The sequence below is a fragment of the Lepeophtheirus salmonis genome, chromosome 7, assembly GCF_016086655.4.
Source record: "Lepeophtheirus salmonis chromosome 7, UVic_Lsal_1.4, whole genome shotgun sequence".
NCBI lineage: Eukaryota > Metazoa > Arthropoda > Copepoda > Siphonostomatoida > Caligidae > Lepeophtheirus > Lepeophtheirus salmonis.
Genome location: NC_052137.2, coordinates 6,551,321 through 6,577,904, shown reverse-complemented (window position 1 = coordinate 6,577,904; position 26,584 = coordinate 6,551,321). Strand labels below are relative to the sequence as shown.

Below are 26,584 nucleotides of genomic sequence, written 5' to 3'. Positions count from 1 at the left end.
AATTAAATTAAATTTGAAATATTAAATTTTTGGAATTTTTTTTCAAATATTAAATTTTCTAGTAACACGCAAAAATACTTTTAGGGCCTCAAATCGGAAACAAATACATTTTTGGTTTACTGTCTTAGATCACAGTCCTAATAGAAATATCGGTTCAAATCAGTATAGAAAAAAACACTTAAGACACAAAAGGGGAGAATATTCAGGTTTGGACCGAGTCTCAACACTAATAAGTATACATGTATATATTTGTCATTATGTTGTATATGAACAAATGCAATAGACCTCTAGGCATATCAGTACTTAAGTATCATTTAACATTAGTGTCTACACAATCATCTATTATATCATCATTCATGTCCATTAGCTTTCTTTTCAATTACATCTGCACAATTATGATAATATCTACGCCAAAACAATTAAGAAGGCTGAACAAAGGACAATTACATATTCAGTGGGTTGCACGTAGTGATGGGAGGATGTTAAAAAAAAAATCCCTTTGCCAGTTCCGATGCCATTATCGCAAAAATCACCCATGCCGATTCTTTAATATTTAAAAAAATAGTTAAAAAATACTATTTTGCTATCAAACTTTGTTTTTGAGATTTTTTTTTTTGTAAAAAAACCAATGGCTGTTCACAAAAAATTAGATTTTTTGGAAAAAGAATATCAAAAATCTACAACTGTTCACAAAAATAATACTTTTTTTTTCTATTTCAAAAATTAAGTTTATAATAAAAAAGTTTTGAAAAAAGAAAAAATCAAATATTGAATTTTTTAAAGAAGAATAAAAAAAAAAAGTGATTAACAGAAATTAATTTTTTTGGAAGAAAAATTTTCAAGTCAAAAGCAAAAATTCCTTTATTTTTTTTTTTTTTTTTTTTTTTTTTTTGGGGGTGTTTTTATCATATCTTAGAACAGTAATGAAGAGCTTAAATAATAATAATTGTTACAAAATCGTAAATTAAACATTTTTTCAACGTTGCCGATCCCGATTCCAGAAAAAACACCCGATTCTTCGATTCCAAATAATCGTTACATCTCTAGTTGCATGGAAATAAAGATACTTCTGTTAACTCTTATAACTCGAGGCTGAGCGAACCTATTTCTAAACTTGAAATTGTGTCCGAAACTGCTCAACTTTTATTTGTTTTTATAATTAAAGATCACTTGAGACACTCCAGGAGCAGGCAGAAAACCCTCTGTGTCTGTCAACCACCTAAGGCCGGCCTTCAAGAAAATGCTGAATTCCTTAATTACTGATATGGCCAGGAAGATTAACAAGCCCCATCAGTGGTATCCAGTGTTTTAAAAAAGGCAGAAGGAAAGTATCTGCAGTGTATTCCACCTCAAGAGGAACCTGTTGACTCATTGGGATCTTTTCTGATGAGAAGAACTTTATTATTGACCTTGCCTTCAACAAGCAGAATGATCCAGTAGTGCCATTTGGGGATCAAGAAGAGTAGCACTGATATGTCTCCAACACCAAGCACCCTGCTTCAGTGATGATGTTTGGCCTGGTTGTATCCAATGGGAAGGCCATGAATCCAGTGTGGTTCCCTTTAGAATACAGCCTGAAACGTCAAAACTACGGTGACGAAAGTTTTCCTACTGATCCATTCCATCGTTGGCAATTCTCACAAGATGAAGCACCTGCCACACAACGCCAAGAAAACCCAAAAGTAGCTGCAGCCCAACATGCACTTCTGAAAAAAGGACTCGTGGCCACTGCAGAGCCTAGACCTAAACTCCCTAGACACTTTCATCAAGGAGACGTCACAACAGTACCTACGTCTGAAGACCTCTGTTAAAGAAGCCTGGGCCTCCATGAGGCCTGAGTACATCCAAAGGGGTCGCAGAAGTTTCTGCCACTGCTTGGAGCTCACCATCAATTCTGAGGGCGGATATATTGACTAAAACATGTTCTTTGGGTTCCAATTAATAGTTAATAAACTTGTTTCCTAATTCACCCATAGTCCTCTCATGGACTTTAATAATTTATCTGTTAAAAGGGGTAAATAATCATAGTTGACCCGGTAGAGGCGCTATATAATTCTTCTGAGCATTCGCCTTTTTTAAGCAACAAGCTACAGACAGTCACCACCTTGCAGATAATCTATATTTTTTTACTTTGTTCACGCCCAATTGAAAAGTGACGAAATACTTATGGAACCCCCGATACGTATATTCAGAAGAAATCAAGGGCCAAGTTTTAAATGTAGGTCTTGAAAAATACTTACGACTATTGATTGAATGTCCTTAATGTTTGTATGTAAAGTATATCGTACTGCATTATAACGAATTTAAAAACTGCGTCTATCTGGGAAGAGTATGTTATTAAATGACGGAATAGTCAAACTTACATATATATAATATATACACGACATTGAATGTTGCAGTGACTTCTATCATAAAACAACTACAAAAAGACTTGGAAATATCAATTAAAAAAATATGACATGGAACGAGTGTAATACTTTTTGTGTTTGCAATATGAACTTTGTCATGTATTTTCCAAAGCTCTTATTATTATTTTATTCAACTGAGTATAAAAGTAGTCATTAGGGCGTAAAAGACAATGTTTGAATTGTTTGGGGGTAATTATAAGTGTATATCCTTGATAGACTAACCAAGAGTAGAATTGAAAGATCCACATTGGGATAATTCCTGTCTTTATCCTTGCTAGATACGGAGCAGGATTTTTGTGTTTATTTCCTAAATCTCGTAGCTGCTTCCAACTAATTTAATAACACGTCATGACAACTACGCTAAACTCCTACAGAACATTTTTTTTTGCATGGTGGCAGATCATATCTATTACAACTCTGATATAGGAGTAACTCCACTCTATTTATTTACAAGGTAAGGAATAGGGTTTTGCCTTAAGATCGTTTCTCACCTTCTCATAGCTTCTTCTTTTCCTAAAAAAATACGACTGTAAGTGAGAAAAAATAGTGGTCTGCATTCTAACATTAAGCGGGCCGCAATGTCACGGGTTGACATCCCTGAGCTTATTACAATCATTACCGTTGCTACTAGAGAGATTTCTCATCTGATGATGAGCGAATCAAAGAAATATAAAAGTTTATTTACCTGGATTAAGATGACATATTTCAATTCTATTAATAACAGTATATTAGGATGTCAACATAATCCATTCGTATACAAGTTTATTTGTTAAGGGCTCGACCCTATAACGCAATTGAGCTTTTGAGAATGAGGGGCTATAGCTTGTATAGACTAGAGTGCGCCATCGCTGGAAGTGGGGAGGACAAACTATATATTAATTACGTCATTAGGGGATTTTGGGTGATGGAAGGTGGTGTTGGGATTTTTGACAGCATGTTTTTTTTTATTAATGTCAAATTTGACAAGGGAAATGACTTTTTTGAAAATTATTAGAGTTAACTTTTTTGTCAGGGATCAAATTTAAGCCTTGTTAAAAATGAAAATATTATAGAAACTTGATGTTTAAATTTTTTGGAGAGTACGAAAAATATTTACAAATGTGATACAACACATATATTAAAAATATCCATCTTAATCTCTGTATCTCTTATTAATTTTTTCACGAATAAAACAGAAAACAAATCAAATACAATTAAATACTCATTGGAAAATGAAAAAAGAACTACAAAGTTGTAAGACAACAGAAAACATGAGATATTATACCTTGTCAAACAAAACCCATAAGTTTCTGCAATGTAGGTAGCAACGTTAAAAGAAACAGTCAATTCATTTAAAATTCTAGAAGACAAAGGTGCATTCAAATATATGATCGTAAAACCTGGATAGTATAAGTGTTTATATGGTATTAATTTTCCTTGTTCATTTTCCTTGTTTGATTGAGTCTAAACCATAAATTTATTTTATGAAGGAGTGTTAATTTCTCAAGTATTTTCTTATCTTTACAATTGAATGATTCTTTTTTTACATTTTTTTTTAATCATCAAGATGTTAAATTTCAAAAGGTTTTATATATATTCAACAGATAAAGAGCTATTCTTGTAAAAAAATATGTGGCGTATCAACTTATGAACAATCTTGGACATAAGTCAAGAAGTAGAGAAAATCTCGATTTTATTTTCACTGCATATATGTATATCTACATACAGTCCAATACTTCATTCACATATTCGAGTCAATTACAGGCCTAGTATAACAAATTTCTGGGATTAGATCAAATAACCAGTAATATTAAGTATGGTTCAGAACTTTTATTTCATTTTTGAGCTTTATATTAGACCTGACACGACCTTTTGAATTCAATTTGTCAATTTATCTTTCTTTTATTGTGACAATCAATTTAGGCTAATTTGAGAGTAATTTACGGCCCACACGCAAAAGGAAATCTGAATAATTTCCTGATGGAAATTGAAAATAATGAATGCATAAAAAAGCCAAGAATATTAGCTATAGTTTAGAGTCTTTATTTGATATCAGAGACGTATATTGACCCCCAAATGGCCTTTTCAAATAAAATATATCCATTTCTGATTATTTTATTATTTCTGTGACAAACAATTTGGCTACTTTAAGTTCAGCTTCCGACACACCCAAAATATGAGTAAGACATTGCTGTGTTTTTTTTTTTTTGTCCTTATTTATTCAGTCCAATCCAGTCTTAGGAACGCTCCTGAGGACTGTTGGTTCTTGGGACCGGTACTTAGCTTTTGGTCCGTGTAATTTTTAATAAAAATATCAATGATTTATGAATCCAAATAATATTTATTAGATTTGTATTAAGATTAATACAAATATCTTGCAAAAAAATATTCTTTTTTTCATCATAATACAATATAATACAAACAATTTATATTGTTACAAAGTTATATAATTTATTCCATCTAATAACGGAATATTAAAAAAGGGGAAACATCCTCAATGACGTCACGAGAGATCGATTTTACTTTTTTTTAAGGGCCGACAAGTGGGACTGAAGTGGACCATGGTCCTAAGTAAGGACATACACAACGCTGATAGAAATGGTGAATAATTCGTCTAACAATACAAATGTAAACTGCGGTCCTAAATATGGACAGACACAATTCAAATATAATTGAGAATAATTTGTCTCACAATACAAATATAATCTACACTCCACTTTGAGAAAAATAATTTTTAGTTAATAAAGATAGGCAGGGTATTGGATCAGGATCTAAAAAACTCGGCTACATAATAAATAAACTACAGTCCTTCAGCTACTCAAAGCTTTTACGGATCTTAAAAAAGATCCCATGGATAATCCAGATCTTGAAAACCTTAACTGTTGAACGTCCGACCCGACTTGTTTGGAGATACAATGCACAAGGATCGCTGGACAGCTCGAACTAAAGCTTAAATCAAAAGAAAATGATGCCACTGAGTAATTTGAATTTTTACACAGAAATTTGGCTTCCTCTTGGTGTTTAATATTTGCGATTCTGTCACGTTTTTACGTTTTAGGGCGTGTCAATGACTACTCTTGTATATCCAACAGTCTCTTTTCAAATGTTATTATAACAATAATTATATTGCAAATAATAACTAATAATTATATTTCAAATAATAACTAACAATTATATTTGGAATAACTACTAACAATTATATTTCGAATAATAACTAATAATTATATTTCGAATAATAACTAATAATTATTTTACAATAGTAATAACAATGGATCAATCATTGTTTTGGCATCAGTAATCAGTAAAAATGTAACTTTACTCCTTGGCTCCGAAATTTGGTTACAATGCTCATAAAATTCGAGACAATTATAAGTCTAATTTTGGTTTCGGATTTGAATCTGAAAGTTTGTCAAATATTTACGTTTAAAGATTATGACCGAGCCATAGCACATATGTCAATAATATGATCAATGATTAAACATTTAAATACCTCTGCAACGAAGTTGAATGGAGGTTATGTCGTTGCCTCTGTTTGTATGTTTGTTATTCACCAGGATTACGGTAAAATATACAAATCGATTTTGATCAAACTTGGTAGGAACATTATATATGGCCACAGTAAGAGGATACTAAATTTTGAGATATCAAGGTCAAAGTCAAGATAACACAAAATATAAAAAATGCATTATCATCGACCATAGCTTTGGACTAAATTAAGAAACACAACTCAATTTGATTTTAGAAGTAGGTTTTGCGCTCTACCAAGAGTCAATTTTGGTTTATTATATGTTTTTCGAATAAAAAGATCGTTATATCAATGAAATAAAGTTGTACACGTGTACAAAAACAATTATACCAATAATTACACCATTAATAATATATCAACTATCAAAATAATATTCAATTACCCTCATCACAACTAAACAAACATTCAAGTGCTCAACGCAAGTATGTAATTACCTAAAGTATTGCAAGTTGATGACTAAATGTTTTTGTCTTTTTATATATCCCAAATATTACAAATGAAATTTTAGAAAAATGCCAACATCTTCAAGATTTCTAAAAATAAAATAAAATTACATCATTTTTAATACAAAACATTGTTAGTTTCGAAATTGTTTTGAATTTTTTAAAACAATTTTGACAACAGGCTTTAGATAGCAGGTGTGGAACATATACCTACCTGACTATATGCTAACAATTAAATGCCAAACATTTAAACTTGTTTAGTGTGAGTCAGGCTGGCATATAGCTGTTAAAAACATGGTGACTCATAGACAACATAACAATGCTCTCTATTATTATATATGGTGGAGAAAATAAGGCTTTGATCCCTTGCCGATTTTGTAAGTTTGGCACTGACGAAGAAATGTCATGGAGTCACCTTGCCAGTCTCTCGACATCAATCGCATAGAAAATGTTTATCAATGGCCAAACTTACAAAGTCAGCAAGGTGTCAAATACTAATTTCCTACACAATACAGTGTACATATATTCGTATATATGAACCATCATATCCCAGAATAGAAGACATGGACTTCACTCCATATTTTGAAGACTTGTCTTTAAAATGGTCTTGGACTTGTAACTAAGGTCAAGAAAACTTTAACACTTTGCACCTTATGAACTATTGCGATGGTCTTGAAATGAACTCGAATGAAGTCTAAGACACAATGAAAGCCTTCAACATAACTTAAACTTGAGACTCGTCTTGGTGGGATTTCCCCACTTCTACTATATGCCAACTATATGCCGAATTTTTTGCTGGGTAGTCTACTCTAAATTCTTCTTCATTGAAAAAATTTATCTCAGTTTTTCTTAAACAAGTTAGAACTTATATACGTAGACTTTAGGATATACTTAAAAAATAAATGTTTTTATTTTCATTCTTTTCTCAAGGGGCTCTTATAGTGAAAATGAATATATTCCTGTGCCAAAAATTGTCACTTATGAGCAAGAGTTAGACGTGACCTAAGTTGGCTCTTAAACTTTTTACTAAAATGGTATTACAATTGCTGACATTTTTATTACACAGCACAAATGAAACGTTGAAGTAATGTAAATTTATCCACTACAGAGAAGCGAAAGGTACGCCAATTAACAAAAATAGCCTCACAGAAAAGAAAGTTATTGCGATAAAATGTATTTATGAATACAGACATGATTTACATAACTTTAGATTATTAAAAAAAATGGAGATATCGGGTTTTTTGTTTGCTTCATTTCTTTAATATAGAGCAAAACATTAAATATTAATTTAAGTTCAAAAAAATTTCCAGAGCAAAGTTATATTAAGAAGGGAACAAAATGGGGAATGATAGGACCATTTTAAGATAAATGTTTATTTCTAAGGGCTACCCTAATATACAGAGTGGGCCAGATAAATCGGAAAAATGGTAAAAGGCTTATAACAAACCAGGATTAATATAAGGTTAGACCATCATGTAATCGGGCTTTTTAGAATTTTCAATCTGGTAGGTTGTACGGACTACCGGGCAAGACACGCGGATTTTAATAAAACACACAACCATTCATGGTCTATGACGTCACTGTTTATAGAATTTTCAATTTAATGTATCGTACCTACTGCTGGGTAAGAGACATCCGACCAGTAGTTCATATTGCTACCCAATCCACTCTTGTACAATATTAGCAGTATGGGCCGGAGCCCCGGCCTTTTGAAATACGTACTTGGCCTTGTTGTACTTCTTCATGGTCTTGGTGATTTATGGGACCACATTATCCTTCAACACCATCAAGTAGTCAGTCGGAGGTAACTGGTATCCAACAGGAAACCAAATTAGAGGCATTTTTTCTCCATTTGATGTCACAACCCTCAACATCATCAGAGAGCCCGGATTTCTCTTATACACTTTTAATATTGACGTCATAGTAGATGAGTGGTTGTGCGTTTTTCAAAATATGGTTCTCTTGCTCAGAAACAGATTTTGAGAAAACAGACAATCACTCATCTACTATGAAATATTAAAAGGCCTCAGTTGTGACCTTGTGCAAACGAACTTGATTACTATTCTACGGATAATGGATCCATCTCTTAATACAGGCATCACAGTCCACAGACGAAATTCTACGGATAATGGACTTCTTCAGGCAAGACGGTCTCAAAGGTCTCATGCTCCACCCACTTTCATGATAGAAATAGCATGGGTTCAGTTTCGAGGTGCTTCCGTGCATAAAACCAGTGCTCCAAAAGTGAGGACATTTTTGGCCATGACATGCAGCACTTTTTGCCCTTGTGAGCCTGTGCACTGTCATTTTAGAAGGTGTAATTTCTTCCATGGACTTCGTCCTTTACCCAGGGAATATAAATTAAAATTTCAAAACCAGTACAATGGTGAAACTTCCGGCCCCATGTGGCTAAGGTTATGAAGAGAGGTGAATTTCATTATAAATAATTGAATGCCATTTAACATACCTTTCAAATAATAATAAAATTATGATTCTACCCCACCTAGTTCGTTCGTTATAAGCCTTTAAATATTTTACCAATTTATCTGGACCACCCTGTACATAATTAATTTTTGTTGTGAAACAAAAAAGAAGCCTGATGTGGAAAAATGGAATATAAATATTATTATATAAACTGCTGAAACTTTCTTTTAACTTCAAATAGGATAAAAAATAAATCGGAGATATATAAATATATAATATGTATAACATACATATATCCAACTGGATGGATGCTATATACAGCCTAAATCATTCTCTCTTTTCATGCCAAAAAAAAGAAAAAAATATATATCTACTCTAATATATTATACTATGTAGCAAGTCAATACAAAAGCAAGTTGAAAGGATTTTTCTCAAAGTTTATATCCTTTGACGAATTATCGTCAATTTATAAGAAGAAATTATTCTAATTACCATTTGGATGTGTCGTAAATATCATTTAAAGACCACAAAATTGATAATCAAAATAAAAGAATGAAAAATGGACAGATTTTATGATTGAAAGGAGCCATATCGGGGCCAATATACGTCTCTTAAATGAAATAATGCTTGTAAACTATAGCTAAAACTCTTGGGTTTCTTAAATCAAATATATACACCGGGTATAGAAAAGAACTGAGTCCTGCCTCTAAGTAGTCATTAAAATACTCATAATTAATCAGGATGATGTTGTACATAGAATATTTCATTATAGAATATTTTTTTACTATAACAATACACATTAACTATGAATCTGGCCAACATCAGCCTCAATGGCAGCCTCCAACCGCCTACGGAACCCCTTGCACACATTGGCAACGTAGTCCTTTTTCATGATCCTCCACTGCTGGTAAACGGCGATCTTCATTGCATCAATGTTCGGGTGGCAGCCTTTTCAGGCCTTTTTCTCAATTTGCCACCAAATAGAGTAATCCAGGGGATTCATATCTGGGCTCTGAGGGGGTAAAAGTTCTTGGACCAGAAATTCATGTTGATACCCATCCACTCTTGTACAGTATTAGCAGTATGGGACGGAGCCCGTACTGCCGAAATACGTACTTGACCTTGTTGAACTTCTTCATGATCTTGATGATCTATGGGTCTACATTATCCTCCAACACCATCAAGTAGTCGGCTGCAAGTAACTGGTATCCAAAAGGAAACCAAATCGGAGGCACTTTTTGTCCGTTTAATGCCCAAAACCCCAACATCCTCCCAGAGGCCGGATTTTTGGTCTTGGTGACTGTCCTGATGCTACTGTCAGCCTCGCCAAAGTATACCACCCGATCATTTTACTAGTTATAGACGGGATCAACGGTAAAGTTTTTTTCCTTGGTGAAAAAAATTACTCTGTTGCTGTTGAGCTTTAGATCATTCAAGAGTTCTTGACATCGCTGAAGACAGAGTTCTTTGTGACGTTAGGACAGGAGTGGCCTCTCAATTCTTTTAAGCGCCCATCCTCAAGCGTTTCAAATGGTGTTTCCCACAATAGACCAATACACCTTCTTCTCCTTGTTGTACTCTGACATATTTTTTTGTTTGGTTGGCCTGAAAGGCCTCCATGATGCTTTTAGGCTTCACTTTGGTTGGCCATTTTTATGTTTACAACATGCACATTAATCAAAGGCTTAGAATCTTATCTATTCAAAAATAATCGGAACTTTCAGATTTAATCAACAACACCTATTCAAAACTGTATATTTAGGAGGCCTCATTACTTTTTCTACAACCGGTAGATTGGTTCGAAAGAATACGAATACATAATTTTGATCCAAAAGTCCATATTTATTAAAATTTAAAACAGACAGGAAGGCCTCAAAAGTGAATGGAGATACTCTATTAACCCGAAAACAGAAGAGTTTCAAAGGTTAAATAATTATAATATGTGGTTTTTCTACACAAAAGCATGCTCGAATGATTTTTCTAAAAATTGAGTGTAGATTACATTATTAATATAATAATTATTCTCAATTTCTATCAACGAACTATTTTTGGACCTGCTAATTGCACTCTTAAACTAACTGAAATGAATAGATTTTATTTGAAAGGATATATTTAAGTCTCTTATTCAAATAAATATTTAAAACTACATATAATTTACTCGAATATGTCTATGGCATATTTGGTTCTTATCTATATATGAAATAAAAAAATCCCATTTCCTTGATTTTTAGAAATGGAAAAGGATTCAAATTTGAAAAAAATAGAAAACTCTGAACACAAATTTTCATAAGTAGATTGTCACGATAAACGAATGAGAATTTAACTAATTTTATTTGAAAGGCCATATCGGGGCCTATATTATTATCTTTAATGAAATAAATGTTTTAAACCTTTAGTAAATTTATTGGGTACCTTAAATCATCCCGGTAATTTGAATAATAATGTCGAAAACAATTTCTATGAAATATTGAGTTGTATGGTTATCTGAAGTAGTTTATTGTAGTGTTGTGTGGACGTTTATCAAAATTTAGAGGTTATTATGTAGTTCTGTCAACACAAAAACAAGCTAGAATGATTTTATCAAAATTTAGCCTGGATGACATTTGTGTTCTTCAGCGAATTATTATCATCAATTTCTACGAACAAATGATTATTTTAACTATGTGAGTGCGAAGATTTGTCACAATCAAAGAGTGATAAATCGACAGATTTTTTATTTCAAAGAAGTCAAATCGAGGATTGTTTAAGTCTTTTTCCTTATAAAGGTTTTAAACTATTGCTTAAATCTCATTCTACAAATTTCAAGTCAAAGTCTATAATTGACTCAAATATGTCTATGAAACAATCGGCTGTATAATTGATATGTGGGTCGTCATTATAAAAGAAACCTAGATTGATTTTTCTCAAAATTGAGTGTATGTAAAGGACATTTGTATTCTCCGACGAATACAAGTTCCTTTCTATCAACAAAGTATTCTTATTTACCATTCAAACTGTGCCTCAAACTACACTTTTATATTAACCAAAGTTAATCGTCACAATACAAGAATGACAAATGGACAGAACTTATTTGTAAGAGGCCGTATCAGAACCAAACCCGGGCCAACTGCTATTTTTGACTCATCTCTATTATGAAAATTTTTAGAGGTTAACAGTCATTTTTTACAATTTTTCCTCCTATGAGCAATGTTGTAGAACATCTAATTACCTGTCAATTGCTAAGAAAAACATTGTCCCAGTTGCAACCATGGGCACACCGTAGGGGAAGATGATTGAAAAAGCAGTGTTCCTCCTCACGGGATTGTCCCAGAAGGACATCTGGGAGCAGACTGGGGCCTCAAGGAAGACTATTTACAATGCATTATGCAGTTAAAGGTCACTCTCCAGGAACAGGCGGGAAACCCTCCGTGTTCGTCAACCGCCTGAACATTGTTCATAGGGAAATTGTAAAAAATGACTCTTAACCTCTCAAAATTGGAATAATAAAGAAAAGTAAATAATAACGGCCTTGCCCGGTATATTTTCTTTATATCAAATAAAGATTATAAACTATACTTAAAATTATGGGGTATCTTATCTCCTCCCAGTCATTTCAATAATAAACTTACATTTGATTCTTTTATATCTATTAAATATTGGACTCTGCGTATTTTCAACAAATTTGACAACAAAACATTAGTTAGAGGGTTATTATTGACATCATAACCTTAGAGGGCCTTTTCTGCTCCCACTCCTTACCCCTTTTCAGGGGATTTTTTTTATAGTTATCGCGATAGAAAGTTTGGCTTTGTCCAAAAAAAATTAAACATCATAATGTTTTTCTAAAATATATATCTACAATTTGTTTTTGTCAACTTTGACAATTATGGTTTTAAAGGCCATTTTTTAAGAAAAAGAATTTAATACAAATTGAATGTTGTTAACATAAAGTTCATTTTTACAAAAAAAAAAAAAAAAAAACGCTGATGTTTCGACAAATTTGGTCACAAGATTTTAGCTAGAAGGACTTTCAGTGTGGCGCCTTTTTTTATAGAAACAACATACAAATTTTTAAAAAAAATTGGTTTTAATTGTAAAAAAAAGTCCAAAATGTGGCAACAAAAATATTTATCACGATAAATTCTCTTATTCTCTGGAAAATTTTAAATATCATCTTTTTCATTAAAAAATGTCTCCAATTTATCTTTTTAATGAAAACATTATTTTTCTTGTGAAACAAAAATAAGGTCAAAAAATGTCAAATTGAACATTTATCTAAAAACAAATACATTCTTTCAATATTGTCAAAAAAACAACAACCAAGGGTGCTACCCCCTCCCAAAATAATATCTCCTGGTGTCTTTGATGTCGTCATCATCATAAAATTTGGCCACCTCTTCGTGCAAATAAATACCCCCCCAAGTCACGGGCCTAACTTCCTCCGATTATAAAAACTACAATTATATGGCTTAATGATAGAAATGAGCGCAAGGTATACAAATGTATTCAGACTCAACTTTAAGAAAAATCCTTCCCGCTTCCTTTTGTGTTGAAGGGCCACATATTCCCCATTTAAGATGGTTGTTCATATATATATACATATAATATATAGATAGATAGTTGCAAGATAAAACAAAGGCAAGAGGGGGGGATGTTAAGACAATTGGATGCTACTAAAGGCCCAAATTGTTTTGGATTTGTTTTACTAATTTTTTTACCTTATCTGTAATTACTCTTTGGTGATCCAAGGTGGTTTGAAAAACAACAAATGTACAAGCATGCATGTACCATGATATGTTTGAATGAATGAATGATTAAGAGAGATGGAGGGGGAAGGGGGGTAAGAGAGAGAAAAGAAGAGAGGAAGTCGTATAACTGAGAGAAGGATTTTTAATAAAACAATGCCTATATAATGTAATCATATATAAAATGACTTGCGGATTTCTTTTAGAGACAAAAAAAAAAAAGATGTGTTTAAATACAAAACACTCATTTTAGGTCATATATTTTACAAGGCTATATGTATATAAATTCTTACCTTTCATTCTTGAGTTTGACACCACTGCTATTGTTATTCCGCCCGTTGGCATGACTGTTGCTGACACTCGTAGGGATCATGTTAGCACTGTTGCTATTGGGATTACTCCCGGGTCCTCCTCCGTTCCGTATCTGTTGCTCCTTTCCCACAGAGCCTCCGGTATGGGCTTCATCCAATACTCCCATTTTCATGATGGAAATGAGTCGATGCTTTTTGTTTTGAAAGCGTTGCAAGAGATGATACAGTGGCACAAAAAGAAAAGATGTATTCACATCTTATGTTATTCACTATTTCTCGTAAATGAATCCAATTTTTTCTTCTTCTTTTTTTTTTAAAGAGAAGGAGAAAAAAAGGACCCTAATGAAGGGGGAAGGGGGGGACTCTCCTCTTTATATAACACACTGGAGAGACCTTTCTCTTTTTCCCTATTCTCTTTTTTTCTCTGTTAGATCAGCCTATGAATGTAAGGCCGGTGTTTTATTTGAAAAACTACCATCATCAGCTATATTTCTCTCCACGGCCACATGCATACTTATTTCTAAATTCATTTTTTTATTATTTGAGTGGCTCTATATTATATTTTTCTTCTTCAAGGAAAGAGTAGAACAAGAAACTTCTACGTGGATCTAACTTTCTGTCTCTCTATTTTCCCTTCTACTCGAATAAACATTCTTTAATATTTATTCATTCTTTTTAGAAAGGGTAAAAATGCTATCTTCTTATATATATAAAGTCAGAATTTTAATATTAGTCATGTACCACAAGCAAAACTCGTAAATTGGTACTCAAGTTTTATGAAGTAAAGAAAAAAAAACGCATAAAACTCGGCTCGTGGGCAAAAAAAGTAAAGTATTGCTCGGAGATCGTCAAAGCTTGGGTTTCTTCTTAGAGCTCATTACAACATGTAAATCTTCCTAGACTTACTTGGATTTTCCTTGCAAAATGTAGAATATATGCTTTCCTACAGATAGAAATGTGTATTCATAATCCCTGTTTGAGTTTTTAAAGGCTAGCGGGAGTACTCGACATTGTTTCGAATTACTTAATCTATTTTTCTATATATTATGATTAATATTGTACATTCATGTTAATAAGCCTCAGTTCCACTAAAAACATATTTGTTAGAAGTTATGACCAGACTATAGTAAAATATTCATTTATTGACTATATATAATGTTTAATTACGCTTATAACCACGATTCAAATAAGGTAAACTAATTTTTAGATTAGTTTGTGGAACATACATTATGATAACAATTTTTTGTGGTCATCAGTACCTTATATTAAATGTATAATAGTCTTTCTTGTATACTCTAGAGAACTACACAAATTTCTAAATGACAATTTTCAATAATTCATTAAAAAATATCATTTTTTGACTGACGAGTTTTTAGGAAGCAAAAAGTGTTAGGGTGCGTATCGAGTAGTGTTAAGACTCGGTCCAGCACCAATTTTTTTTTTTTTTCGTTTTGGTCTTAATGGATTTTTTCTCGACTGATTGGGACTGATTTTTAGGTCCAGACCGTGGACCGATTTTTTTTTTTTGTGTCACTTTTGTAGACCGATTTTGATTCGGTCTCACTCTATGGACCGACTTTTTTGGTGTCAATATAAGGACTGATTTTTTTCGGTGTCAATTTATGAACCGATTTTATTTCGGTCCCATAAATTATGGAAACACCATTTTTTTCAAAATGAACTGTATAAAAGACGGCGGGATCGAAGTTAAGCTGAGTTATATCTGTTTAAACTTCGTATAACGTCATTGTACTTGAAAAAATATATGATGTCATGGTATTAACAAATTATCTGTAAAATCGGTCCAGACCGATTTTTTTGGGACCGAACTTGACCAAATTTTTCCTTTGGGCCGAACAAGACCGAACTTTTCTTTTGAACCGATCTAGGCCAAATTTTTATGTGACAACGGTCCAGATCGAACTTTTTGTTGGACCGAATTAGTTCGGTACAACAAAAAATATAACAGTCTAGTAACGAGACAAGTAACGAGTATTCAAGCAAGCAACGAGGAATTCCTCGAGAATTTTTTTTAAAACACGAAAATACACATGTATTAAAATTCAGCTCGCGGCACATCACTAATTTATATGATTTCATCATTATTTGTAAAATGTCTTTAGGCATTTTATATAGCCTGTATATCATACATAGATCTATATATTATAAAAGGTCTTGTATATCCTCAAAATGGTCCATTTTAGATTCTAGTAATAATAGTTATCATCAATTTTCATCATAGGTCTCTTAATATATATATTATATAATTATAGTTGTATAAAGATATGACCTTCGACGAGCGCAAGACTTTTTGTAGTTCCAATTTCAATAGATTTTATAATATTTTAGAAAAGAGTTAACATTATTCTTGTATTTTTAAAGTGAAAACATCTAAGTATAAATTGTGTGGAATGAGGTATTTTTTAGTTGGTACACTGAAAAGGGACTGTTCTCTTACAAAATGTTGTTATTTTTTCCCCATTTCTTTTTTTTGTACCTTAATACAACTGTATTTCAACTTATTATTTTATTTAAAAAAAAACCATTAATTTTAATTTTTGAACATATTAAATACAATATTCTAAATTATTATCGTGAAATCGTGTTCTTGTGCATCTAAATTTATAGAAGGTGACAATTAAAGATTGTCAAGAACCAATTTCCTTCATTTTTTCATTCACTGCTTGATCTGTTCTTATTAATCCAAAATGACGGAAATGAATTGTTGTAGCAGTATTGTTTACACTACATTATCATCGAAAAAATTATTTAAAAAAAGTTGTTTCAGTTGTTGTCACTTGCCGCTGAAATAATCGAACATTTCCTCCCAAATTTACCTTCTTCCATAGCCATGCGTCCACGTTCGAATGTCAGGGGGACTGATGTAGCCAAGCTACTTGATGGCTCGACCTAGCAAGCAGTTGCTACTGAACTTGGGGTCAGCTCAGAGATGGTCTTCAGCTCACAAGAGAGGAGAGAGCCAAGAAGACAACCAATTCCAGGTCATCCTTCTTTAATCCACCCAATTACCAAGCAAGTCATCCCATTGAGTATTGAGAAAAGACGCAAATCCACAAGGAACTTAGACTGACTGCAATGGTTTACAAGGTGTCCAATAAGACTGTGAGTAAATACTTAGTGAAATCTGTTGTTGCTAAGGCCTACAAGCAGTCTCCCAAGCTCCTGTTGACAGGCCAAATGAAGAAAATTAGGATTGCCTTCGCCAAGGACAAGCTGGGATGAAGTTGAAAGCTTCTCAAAAAATTCGCAAAACGATTGGGTATGGGCCAAGGAAAAGGATGCTGTTCTCCACTTGCCAATTGTGAAGCACCCTCTAAAAATCATGGATTGGGAAGCTTTTGGGACTCTGGAAGTGATTGATCTTCACATAGTGGACTGGAAGAAGAAGATTGGTAGTGTATACTATCAGACCAAGATTCTTGAGAAGTTTGCTCTGCCTGCCATGAGTCGTTCGAGCTCCAGGAGAACAATTCCTACCCAAGATTGTTCCATCACCTTATTTGGCTATCTTCATGCAAGACAATGGTCCATCTTATGCTTCAATATCTACTGAAAAGTGGCGATCTGAGCATCTACCTGACTCTTGGGAGAAAGGCCAATGGCCTGGGTACAGTCCAGACTCGAATCCATTAGAAAATATGTTGGGGCATCATGAAGGATAATAGTAACAGTCTACCCCTTGCATATCAAAGGAGAAGCTAATCAAAGAGGTAACATCTGTATGGAAAACTTTGGATCCTAGAGTCCTGAAGAATCTTGCTACTGGCATACTCTGGAGGATGAAGGAAGTCGGCAAGAATAAAGGAAGATTCATTGGTTGATGTACCGCCTTTCCATACTTTGTTGTTAATGAAATATTCTTCTTTTTCCAATTGGATAATCTTTAATTGGCACCCTCTATATCATAACTTGTATTTTTGCAGTTAGTTCCTTTATTCCCACTTAATATTGGCTAGTATAAAAATAACAAAAATCTTCATACTCAAGAGTAAATTAAAATTGAAAAACAAAACAAAAAAAGCAACATTTTTTTCGTTCAAAATTGGCTTTTTTTATATTTGTTTTATGGATTGGAGTCCCTATACCAATTTTAAATCCATTGCTTAGTATGAAGCAATCTAAAATTAAAACACAAAATTGTTTCTGATCCATTGTTTTGTTAATAATAAAAGGATCGTCACACTTTGCACAGTAAATCACAGACTAAAGAACAGATACTCATCAATTTTGACAGCTGTCTTTTAAAGGTTGTTACTAACTGAAAATGAGGGGAATTTAAAAAATAGCACCATCAATGTGTGGAGCCTTGGACTTTTCAGCCCATGTGTTATAACTAATAACTACCAACTGCTATAAATTAAATCTATATTTATAGTCTCTACATTCAAATGTACTTATATAGGCTATAAAATATACAGGGTAGGGCAGCAAAACGTGGACTGTTAATAAATGTTTATTTTATCATTACTATGAAAAGTTTTATTGATAATTTTTAGTTATTCTGTTTCCCTCACCCTTTTTACTTAAACAAACTATACTAATCATTTAGTCATTTCATCATCATGGGCCAGCAACAAGCAAAAAAGCAGCACATCTCAGATCTCCTGGATACTGGAGTTGATGTGATGAAGATTACGGACATTGTTAAGTGTTCGTGGAGCCAAGTTTTTAAGTTGACCAAGATGACCTCTCCAGGATGTTTGGAAGTGGAGGGATAATTCAAAGAGGGATACTAAGTTCTTGTTAAGTTTGAAGAAGAATATAAAGGAGGACCCCACTAAGTCAATAAATGTCCTCTTAGGACCATCGGGAGGCCTATAAAGCACAACTTGGGCCTTGGGTGTACCGGTACTTTAGCAGTACTAGTGTACTGCTAAAGTCGCCTTCTGACAGAGGACATGAAAGCCAGGAGGCTGGAGAGGTGCAAGATAATCCTCATATGGATCAAGTCAAATGGGTTAATTTTCTTGGACAAGAAGATTTTCTCAATTGATCAATTCCACAACCCCCAGAACATCCGCTGGCTTGCAGAAATAAAAGAAGATATCCAAAGGGGTTTCTACACCAAATATCCAGCCCAAACAATGGTCCTTGGTGTTGTGGCCTCTGATGGGAAAAAGATGCCTCCGTTTTTTTCAAGGCTGGACAGAAAATTGGCCAGAAGGCCCACTATAAGGTGCTTAGGTACAACATCTTGCTATGACTGAAGACCAACAATGCGGAGAGTAACTATGTGTGGACTATGGACATCGCCCCCTCTCACGTGTCTGCCGAAAGTTTTTATGTAGATCAAATGGCTCGATTCTGTCGAAAGAGATATGGCTCCGTTTCTCAACAGATTTGAACCCACTGTACTTTTCTATATTGGGCACTTTGGAGTGGGAAGCCAATAGGATCTCCCACCCAAATGTGGACTCACTGAAGTCCTCCATATTGGCTGTATGGGACAACTTGTAACAAGATTTTGTCATCAACTCCTGCTGGCCTTCAGGAGACGTGTAAAGGCTGTGAATGATAATGGTTAATGAAGGTGGCGATATTGAGTAAAAAAAGTTTTTTTTTTGTTTTTGTTTTTTTGCCTATTATTGAAAATATAAAATTATTGATGTATTTCTAAAGCAATCTCTCCTGTGCACGTTTTGCCGCCCTACCCTGTAGATGTTGTCTACAAGTAGGAGCCAAAAAGATAATAATTATAAGTTTAAATGAAAGATTTAAAGTACCTATGAGATGGATAATGTAATAATTGATTTTTCCATAGGTGATCGATATATTAATAGTGTATGATAGGTTTAGCTTGTTTGTGGGAGCCATAATAGTCTTAAGTATTTTGTGTGTTCTGCAATTTTTTGCTATAGGTCTCTTCAGTTTTTTTTTCATAACCATATACACATGATTCATCACCAGTTATGACCCATTTGAGAAAATCAGGAGCATCATTGACGTCTGTCAAAAGCTCATTAGTGATGCTCATGCGACGATTATTTTTGCCAAAATTACAGCAGTTCTGGAACAAACTTATCAAACAGTCGTCTCATACCCAAAAAATTACAAAAAAATTCATGGCACGAGGCAACTGATATGTCAATATCCTCATCAACTTTTTGGGTAGTCATTCGACTATTTTCAAACCCAATTTTCAACATGTTTCGGCGTCCAGAGCGAGGCTTGTCATTGGCATGTTTCTGTCCATCTGATAAGAGTTTGTAGCAATTATAAACATTTTCACCAATTGCCAGTGTCAACATTTCACGTATATGGAGGGAGCCCTTAATTACATTTTTTACACAAAGTTAGAATTAAATTCTTTGATCCATGTTTTTCATTAGCAAAAAAATCCCCGAACACACAAAATATGCCGTAATACATTTACTTCTAACCGTTATGCCTTTCACAAACAAACTAAACACATTATATAGCTTTAAACAATACATATTTGTTCCTTTTTTTTAATATACAGGGTGACCCATCTAGCGGTTGCATTTTAAACTACCTTTTTTTTACGTTTGACAGCTGTAGTAAAATTCTCAATGTGTCTAATATTTTTTACAAGGTCTACGGTTTACGAAATGGTAAAGTTTACGCTCGAAGAAAATTTGGAAATACTGAAAATCGCAGATGAACATTTTGACCGAAAAATCCTCTTTTCGGATGAGGCGCATTTCCGCCTCGGCGCTTATGTCAATAAATAAAACTGCCGAATTTCGGGATCAGAAAATCTGCACGCAACTTTGGAATAGCCAATGCATCCGAGCAACTGTTTGGTGTGGAATGTGGGCCGGCGGGATCATCGGCCCATTTTTCTTCGAAAACGAGCAAGGAGCTGCCGTTACGGTCAATGGTGAGCGCTATCGTGCCATGTTGGAAGATTTTTTTGTTTCCCCAAATGGAAAAGGAAGACATCGACGACATTTGGTTCCAACAAGATGGATCTACGTGCCACACAGCCAACGTCATCGACAATGGCATCATAAGCCGAAACGGCAATGTCAACTGGCCACCTCGTAGCTGCGATTTGACTCCGTTGGACTATTGTTTTGTGGGGAACCGTCAAGGATAAATGTTACGCCAACCATTCAGAGACGATTAACGATTTGAAACACGAAATTGGATTCGCCATTACAGCTATTGTAGCTCACACAATCGAAAATGTATTGAAAAATTGGGTCGACAGAATGGGCTACTGTAAGGCCAGCCACGGCGGCCATATGAATGAAATGGTATTCCATCATTAACCGGAATGTTGAGGCTTTCAAATAAATAAAAAATTATTGAAAAATATTCATCTGTCCTTTTTTTATAGCAATATCAAAAGAAAAAAGTTTTGTGGGCTACTGTTTAATAACATAAAAAAATCTAGCATACCGAATATGCGTTGCCCCAAAATTTAAAAAGTAACCTTACTCTTTGAATTTACCTCGTATTATGTAGCACATTATAAAGTACAAATCCCTATAGTTAAATTACTCATAAATACATAATAATCATGTAATTTTAATAGATCAAAATAAAATGATAGGTTCAAAATATAGTTGGTAATTAGAATTACCAATGTTGTAATGATATAATACATTTTAAGACGAAGAAATAGCAACATATACAATTTGCTTATTCCTGTTGCAACTTGTACAAACATTGATTCTTGTTTGCACTATTTATATGTATTCTAGTTAATTCATAATTCTACTCATTCAGAGACATGTGTTATTAAAAATATTTTTTTTTTAGTATATAAAAATAAAATTGCAATAGTATGATTAATTATAACTATTTAAAAAAAAATGTTACCGATTTGTCATAATTATCGACAGTAGACCTTTTTTTTTTTTAATATTTAATTATTCACTGGGGCTACTTCATAAAAGGTTTCCCCAGAGAACCATATACATAAATTAAATATTTATGCGTATTTCTATTTTTAATAACACGTTGGTTAACATGAAGAGTTTAAAAAAAAAAAAGATTATCTGCAGTATTGGGAAAATAATCCAACACACTTTTCTCAAAAAAAAATTGACCTTTGACAATACTTTGTTAATCACGATTGGAAATTTAAGAGAAGCTTTTGTTTACCTATATCTAGAAAGAAAGAAGCCTTCCAAAAAAGTTCGAATCTTAGATGGGATTATAAGCATAAGGGGATTTATAAAGCCCTAAAACGTAACCAAGACAATGGAAGTGCTCATCTAAAGCCTCGTAAAAAGAGAATTTGCCTAGTGAGGACACCTCAACTCATTAAATCCGCAAGAAAACTATGCTCAATCAATGAATAGGATGGTTCATTCAGTAGGAATGAGGTTAATTATTAATGGAATCTGAAGATAAATAGCTACAGACCCAGATACCCACATTAACTTTTTGACAATCATAATAAACATGCGAAAATGTATTGGGCAAAATTTAGTTTTTTATCCGTTAGAGTTTTTTATTATTTCTACCTTCAAGTAAATAACAATTCTAGCAACTAGCTATAAACACGAATATATTCGTGTATTAGTAAAAAAATATAGCTACAGTGTAGAAAGTACAATATATATTATATCATATTCTTCTAATTCTAGTATTAATAAATATTAAATATAGCTTAGTTATTTTAGTGAGAAATTAGTATTTTGTCAACTTGTCCTTCAAAGGAGGACACGAACTTTTTGCCCATATCAAGGGTAATTACTAACTTTAGAGAGGAACTCTGCTAGTCAACTTATCCCTTATCCAACTTATTGACAATTTTCCTTGCTTGAACCTCCCATCTGAAAAAGAGATGCCAACCCCAGATGAAGTTTATTTTCATCTGAGAAAATGTATTTCCTTATAAAACAAAGGGTCTCCTCCGAGAAGGGGACAGCCGGTTCCTTTGCTCTAATAGAATCGAAAGATTCACTGACCTGATGTGAAGGTATTTCCTTCTTAGGTGGTGGAAGGCTTACCATACTTATTTTTGGCCGTACAAAGGACGACTTCGAAGGAAAAAAGACTATCAATAGACACCCTTCCACAACTTCATTGTATTAATCTTCCTCGGGGACATCCACACAGGAATCAAACTCCTCCAAAACATGAGGACAAGATTGTTCAACTAGTTCTCCGACAGCCGGCAGCATAACCTTAAAATCTTTGCAGGGGAAACAATTGGAAGATACTGACAAAGCTTTTGAAGAATTTTCGTTGTTTTCCAAATTAGTCTCAGCAAGATTAAAAAGCTCGTTTGCTCCCTTAAAGGACAGGTTGTAGAGCTTAAAAACTAAACCATTATCAGAAAACTCCAATAGATGCATCTTTATACCTCACGTAGTTTATTTCTAACTAAAAAATGTAAAATAATTAACTCAACTTTACTTTATGAATATTTATAAAGGCAAGAATATAGATAAACACTTGTTATCGTAAATATATCGTAGGAATCGTAGGAATGGCGTCGTAAAAAAGAAACATCTTGCTAAAAAATATGATAAATACTGACCATAATATTTACTCAGGCTAATCGCCGCGTTTCCCTATTTGGTTTAAAGCTTTAATTCTTCAGATTACCTATTACAAAAAAAAAAAAAACTGACTGACTAAAATATTGACAGGATTTATATCACTACAAATGATACTAATGAATTATTTTATATTCTCCTTCACAAGAAATAACACCCTCGACACACCGGCAAACAGATTGACAGCTCTCCATGATGAAGACTGCGCCAAGAAGTCCCAGTCTGCAAGTCTAGGGGGCTGAGGTCAGGCCTGAAGTAGGGTCAAATGGAGGAAGGACAGAAGCTAAGCAATTTTATTATTTCAGAAGTTTTAGTACTTATCTGCACTATTGGGCTGCAATGGATTTTTTGATGTTGTAGACATTCCGGATGGAGATAACAACGGTCTATCCAGCATTCTCAGTAGTGCTTTTTTGTTGTTGCTCCGATATTTTTATTCATAGATACATGAAACAAAAAACAAAACTGTTTATTTTGGTTTGTTTCAGATGTCATTTAGTTGCGTTATGAAACCTTGTAAATAAAAATAACGAGGATCTAATCGTAATTAAATGTTTTTGGAGTCTCCAATATTGTTGTGTCGTTCCTTATTTAGCACCGTGGGCCAGTCCAGTCCCACTTGTGCTCCTTAAAGAAGGTAAGCTCGATCGCTCGCGACGTCAATAAGGGTGTTTTTTATTCCATTATTTACGAGTAGTGGAATAAATTGTTTAATGAAATAATATCACAGTATAATATGTTCGTATTATAATGAGAGAAAAAAACTATTTTTGCAAACTATGTGCAATAATCGTAATACATATTTCATATATCTTATTTGGCTTAATAACCCATGGATATTTGTATGAAGAATTTCAAGGACTGACAGGCAAGGACCGTCCTAAAGATCGACAGTCCTAAGGAGCAATAGCCCCGATCCTATAACTGGAGTGGACTAGACAGAATACATAAGGACCAACACAACAATATAATCCCTTTGATAGGTAGAAGGTCTCAATGGTTTCTTTCTACAGAAATAGTAATAAAAAAATAGAAACCATTTTCCTTAATTAGACATTACTTTTTATTCATCCATTATTTCCATATTCTAAATTAATTATGTATGTACGATAGCTCATCAAAAACCAATATCCTTTAGTTGTTTAGTAAGGAATAATTGATTCCTTAGACAAAAAAACAAGATACCGAGTGTTGCATACAAATTAGTACACTTTCCAATTATAATTTTAGTAGCTTATTTCTTTAATAAAGAGGAGGAGGGGCTACAGTGTATGATTTTCAATTTTCTTCACACACTCTTTGAGAACAATTATTTCTGAATGGTCATGACAGCTAAGCTACTTTTCTACAAACATTATTCAAATTGCCATGGTGACCACGTTAATTAATAATTTCTTTTAGGTTTACACACGGGTAAATCATATTATTTACATTAATAGTTTGTTTGTTTTTGTTAGTAAGCACTCTAGTCCTTATATAGTACTGTCTCGTAATGGTCCAGGTCAGTCCTAGAGTAGCTATATATCGCCTTCCCGGACTGTTAATATTAGAGTAACGCGGTTATACTCTATGACGTCATATCTGTCTGCCTTGACCAGCAGTCGGTAAGGTACATGAAATTGAAAATTCTAGCAAGTCCGATTATATGATGGTATAATTTTATATTTCTACTAACCCTGATGTTGAATACATTGAGTATCAGTTTCTTTTGTTTTTACAAGCTGGGAGATCATATTATTTTCATCAGAGGTGTGTTTGTTTTATTATTGAGCGCTCTAGAGACCAAGGTACTCATCAGTCATCCCAATTAGTGTTGCGTCAGTCCTTATTTAGAAGTGAAGACTTTAGTCCAGTTTGGTCTCTGTAAGTTCCAGTTCAATCCTGTATCCTAAAACTTATAAAGTTTGGTCTGTGATGACGTCACTAACTTTTTCCTTCTTACTTATCTTATAAATTAGTTAAGTTAAATTAAATTATTATTGTATTTTTTTAACTAGTTGAATTAAAGTTAATTTCTATTTCTATAAAAATTAACTAGTTAAGTTAAAGTTAATTTTGAGTGTGTTTTTTTTAATCTTTAAGTTTAAGTTAATTAACTTTAGAGTCATTTAAGTTAAATTAAAGTGTCCTAAAATGATACTCTCAATTTTTATAAAATGATGTCCAATTTTTCAAGTTATTTTTGATTTTTTTAATAACCTCAAAGGAGAGGCAGTACTTGTATTCAAGGCAAACTCCAGTTTATTTAAAATAGCCTCCCTCCTTAAAAAAAAATAGGTGTCACCCAACCTTCGTTAATATAAAATTAATTTCGATATTAAAAAATAACTATTTAAGTAAGTCCATTGAGAAATTTTTCGTGGCTTTATAATAAAGATTATTCTGTCAGTCTCTCTGGCTAAAATTTTCTCCACTTTCAATTGAACGATCAAGAAAAAAATACAATTTCAAGTTACTACTAAAATGGAAGTCAAAGAAAACTAAAATTTTATATTTTTGAGTATCAATCTAATCTTAAAATATATGTAAGATTATAAAAATATGGGAGATAATATAAAAATGAGATTTTCTACGACACTGAGAAAATAACCTTTTGATCGATTTGATGTTGAAAAATTTAATAAAACAAATAGTGTCGACACATTGTTTAACTAAATCATAGGAGAACTAACGGCTATTTCAACTTAGAATAACAAAATAAGTTTAACTCTAACTGATTAATTTAATCAAGTTAATTTAAAATTAAGATAATGTTGTTAAGTTAAAAGTTAATTTTGATAACTTAAAAATGAACTAGTAATGTTGAAATTGAAAGAACGCTGTTTAAATAATTAACTAGTTAATTTAAAATTTAACTAACTTAATTTATTTACTTATCTCAGATAAGTGGCATGAACATGCCAACTTTGATTATTTTAAATCAATTCCCCCGTGCATTTCATTGTTATGAAATTAATTGAAAAAAAGAAGTTTATAACCTTAACTTGGTCCAAAAAAAAAGGAAAGAAAAGATGAGTGCACGTTCTATGAATAGAGTACTCCTTCATTTAATATTCAGTTGTTGTTGTTTTTTTAATATTTTGTGAAATACACTTGCTTTATTATTGATTAACATTGTATGCAATATTTAACAAATACATCTTTATCGATTTACTCCCTTAATATATTTTCATATATCTTTCAAAATTAATTAATGTCATTCCCTTTCTTCTAAATACTTTGTACATATGGTTAGAATATAATTAATCATTATAAATATAACGAAATAT

At 33.0% G+C, this 26,584-nt stretch overlaps 1 protein-coding gene across 2 annotated transcripts in view; it reads right to left on the bottom strand.

The window, feature by feature from the left end:
- LOC121121957 (uncharacterized) overlaps nucleotides 1–14,200 on the bottom strand; it is a 40,609-nt gene extending 26,409 nt beyond the window's left edge. Inside the window, exon 1 of one of the 2 annotated variants that reach the window (XM_040716950.2) lies at nucleotides 13,798–14,200. In XM_040716950.2, coding sequence (XP_040572884.1) covers nucleotides 13,798–13,988 — 191 coding nt within the window. In that variant the 5' untranslated portion in view covers nucleotides 13,989–14,200. The remainder of the gene's footprint in view (nucleotides 1–13,797) is intronic. The other variant, XM_040716951.2, reaches the window with a different exon arrangement.
- Between the last annotated feature and the right edge of the window lie 12,384 nt (nucleotides 14,201–26,584).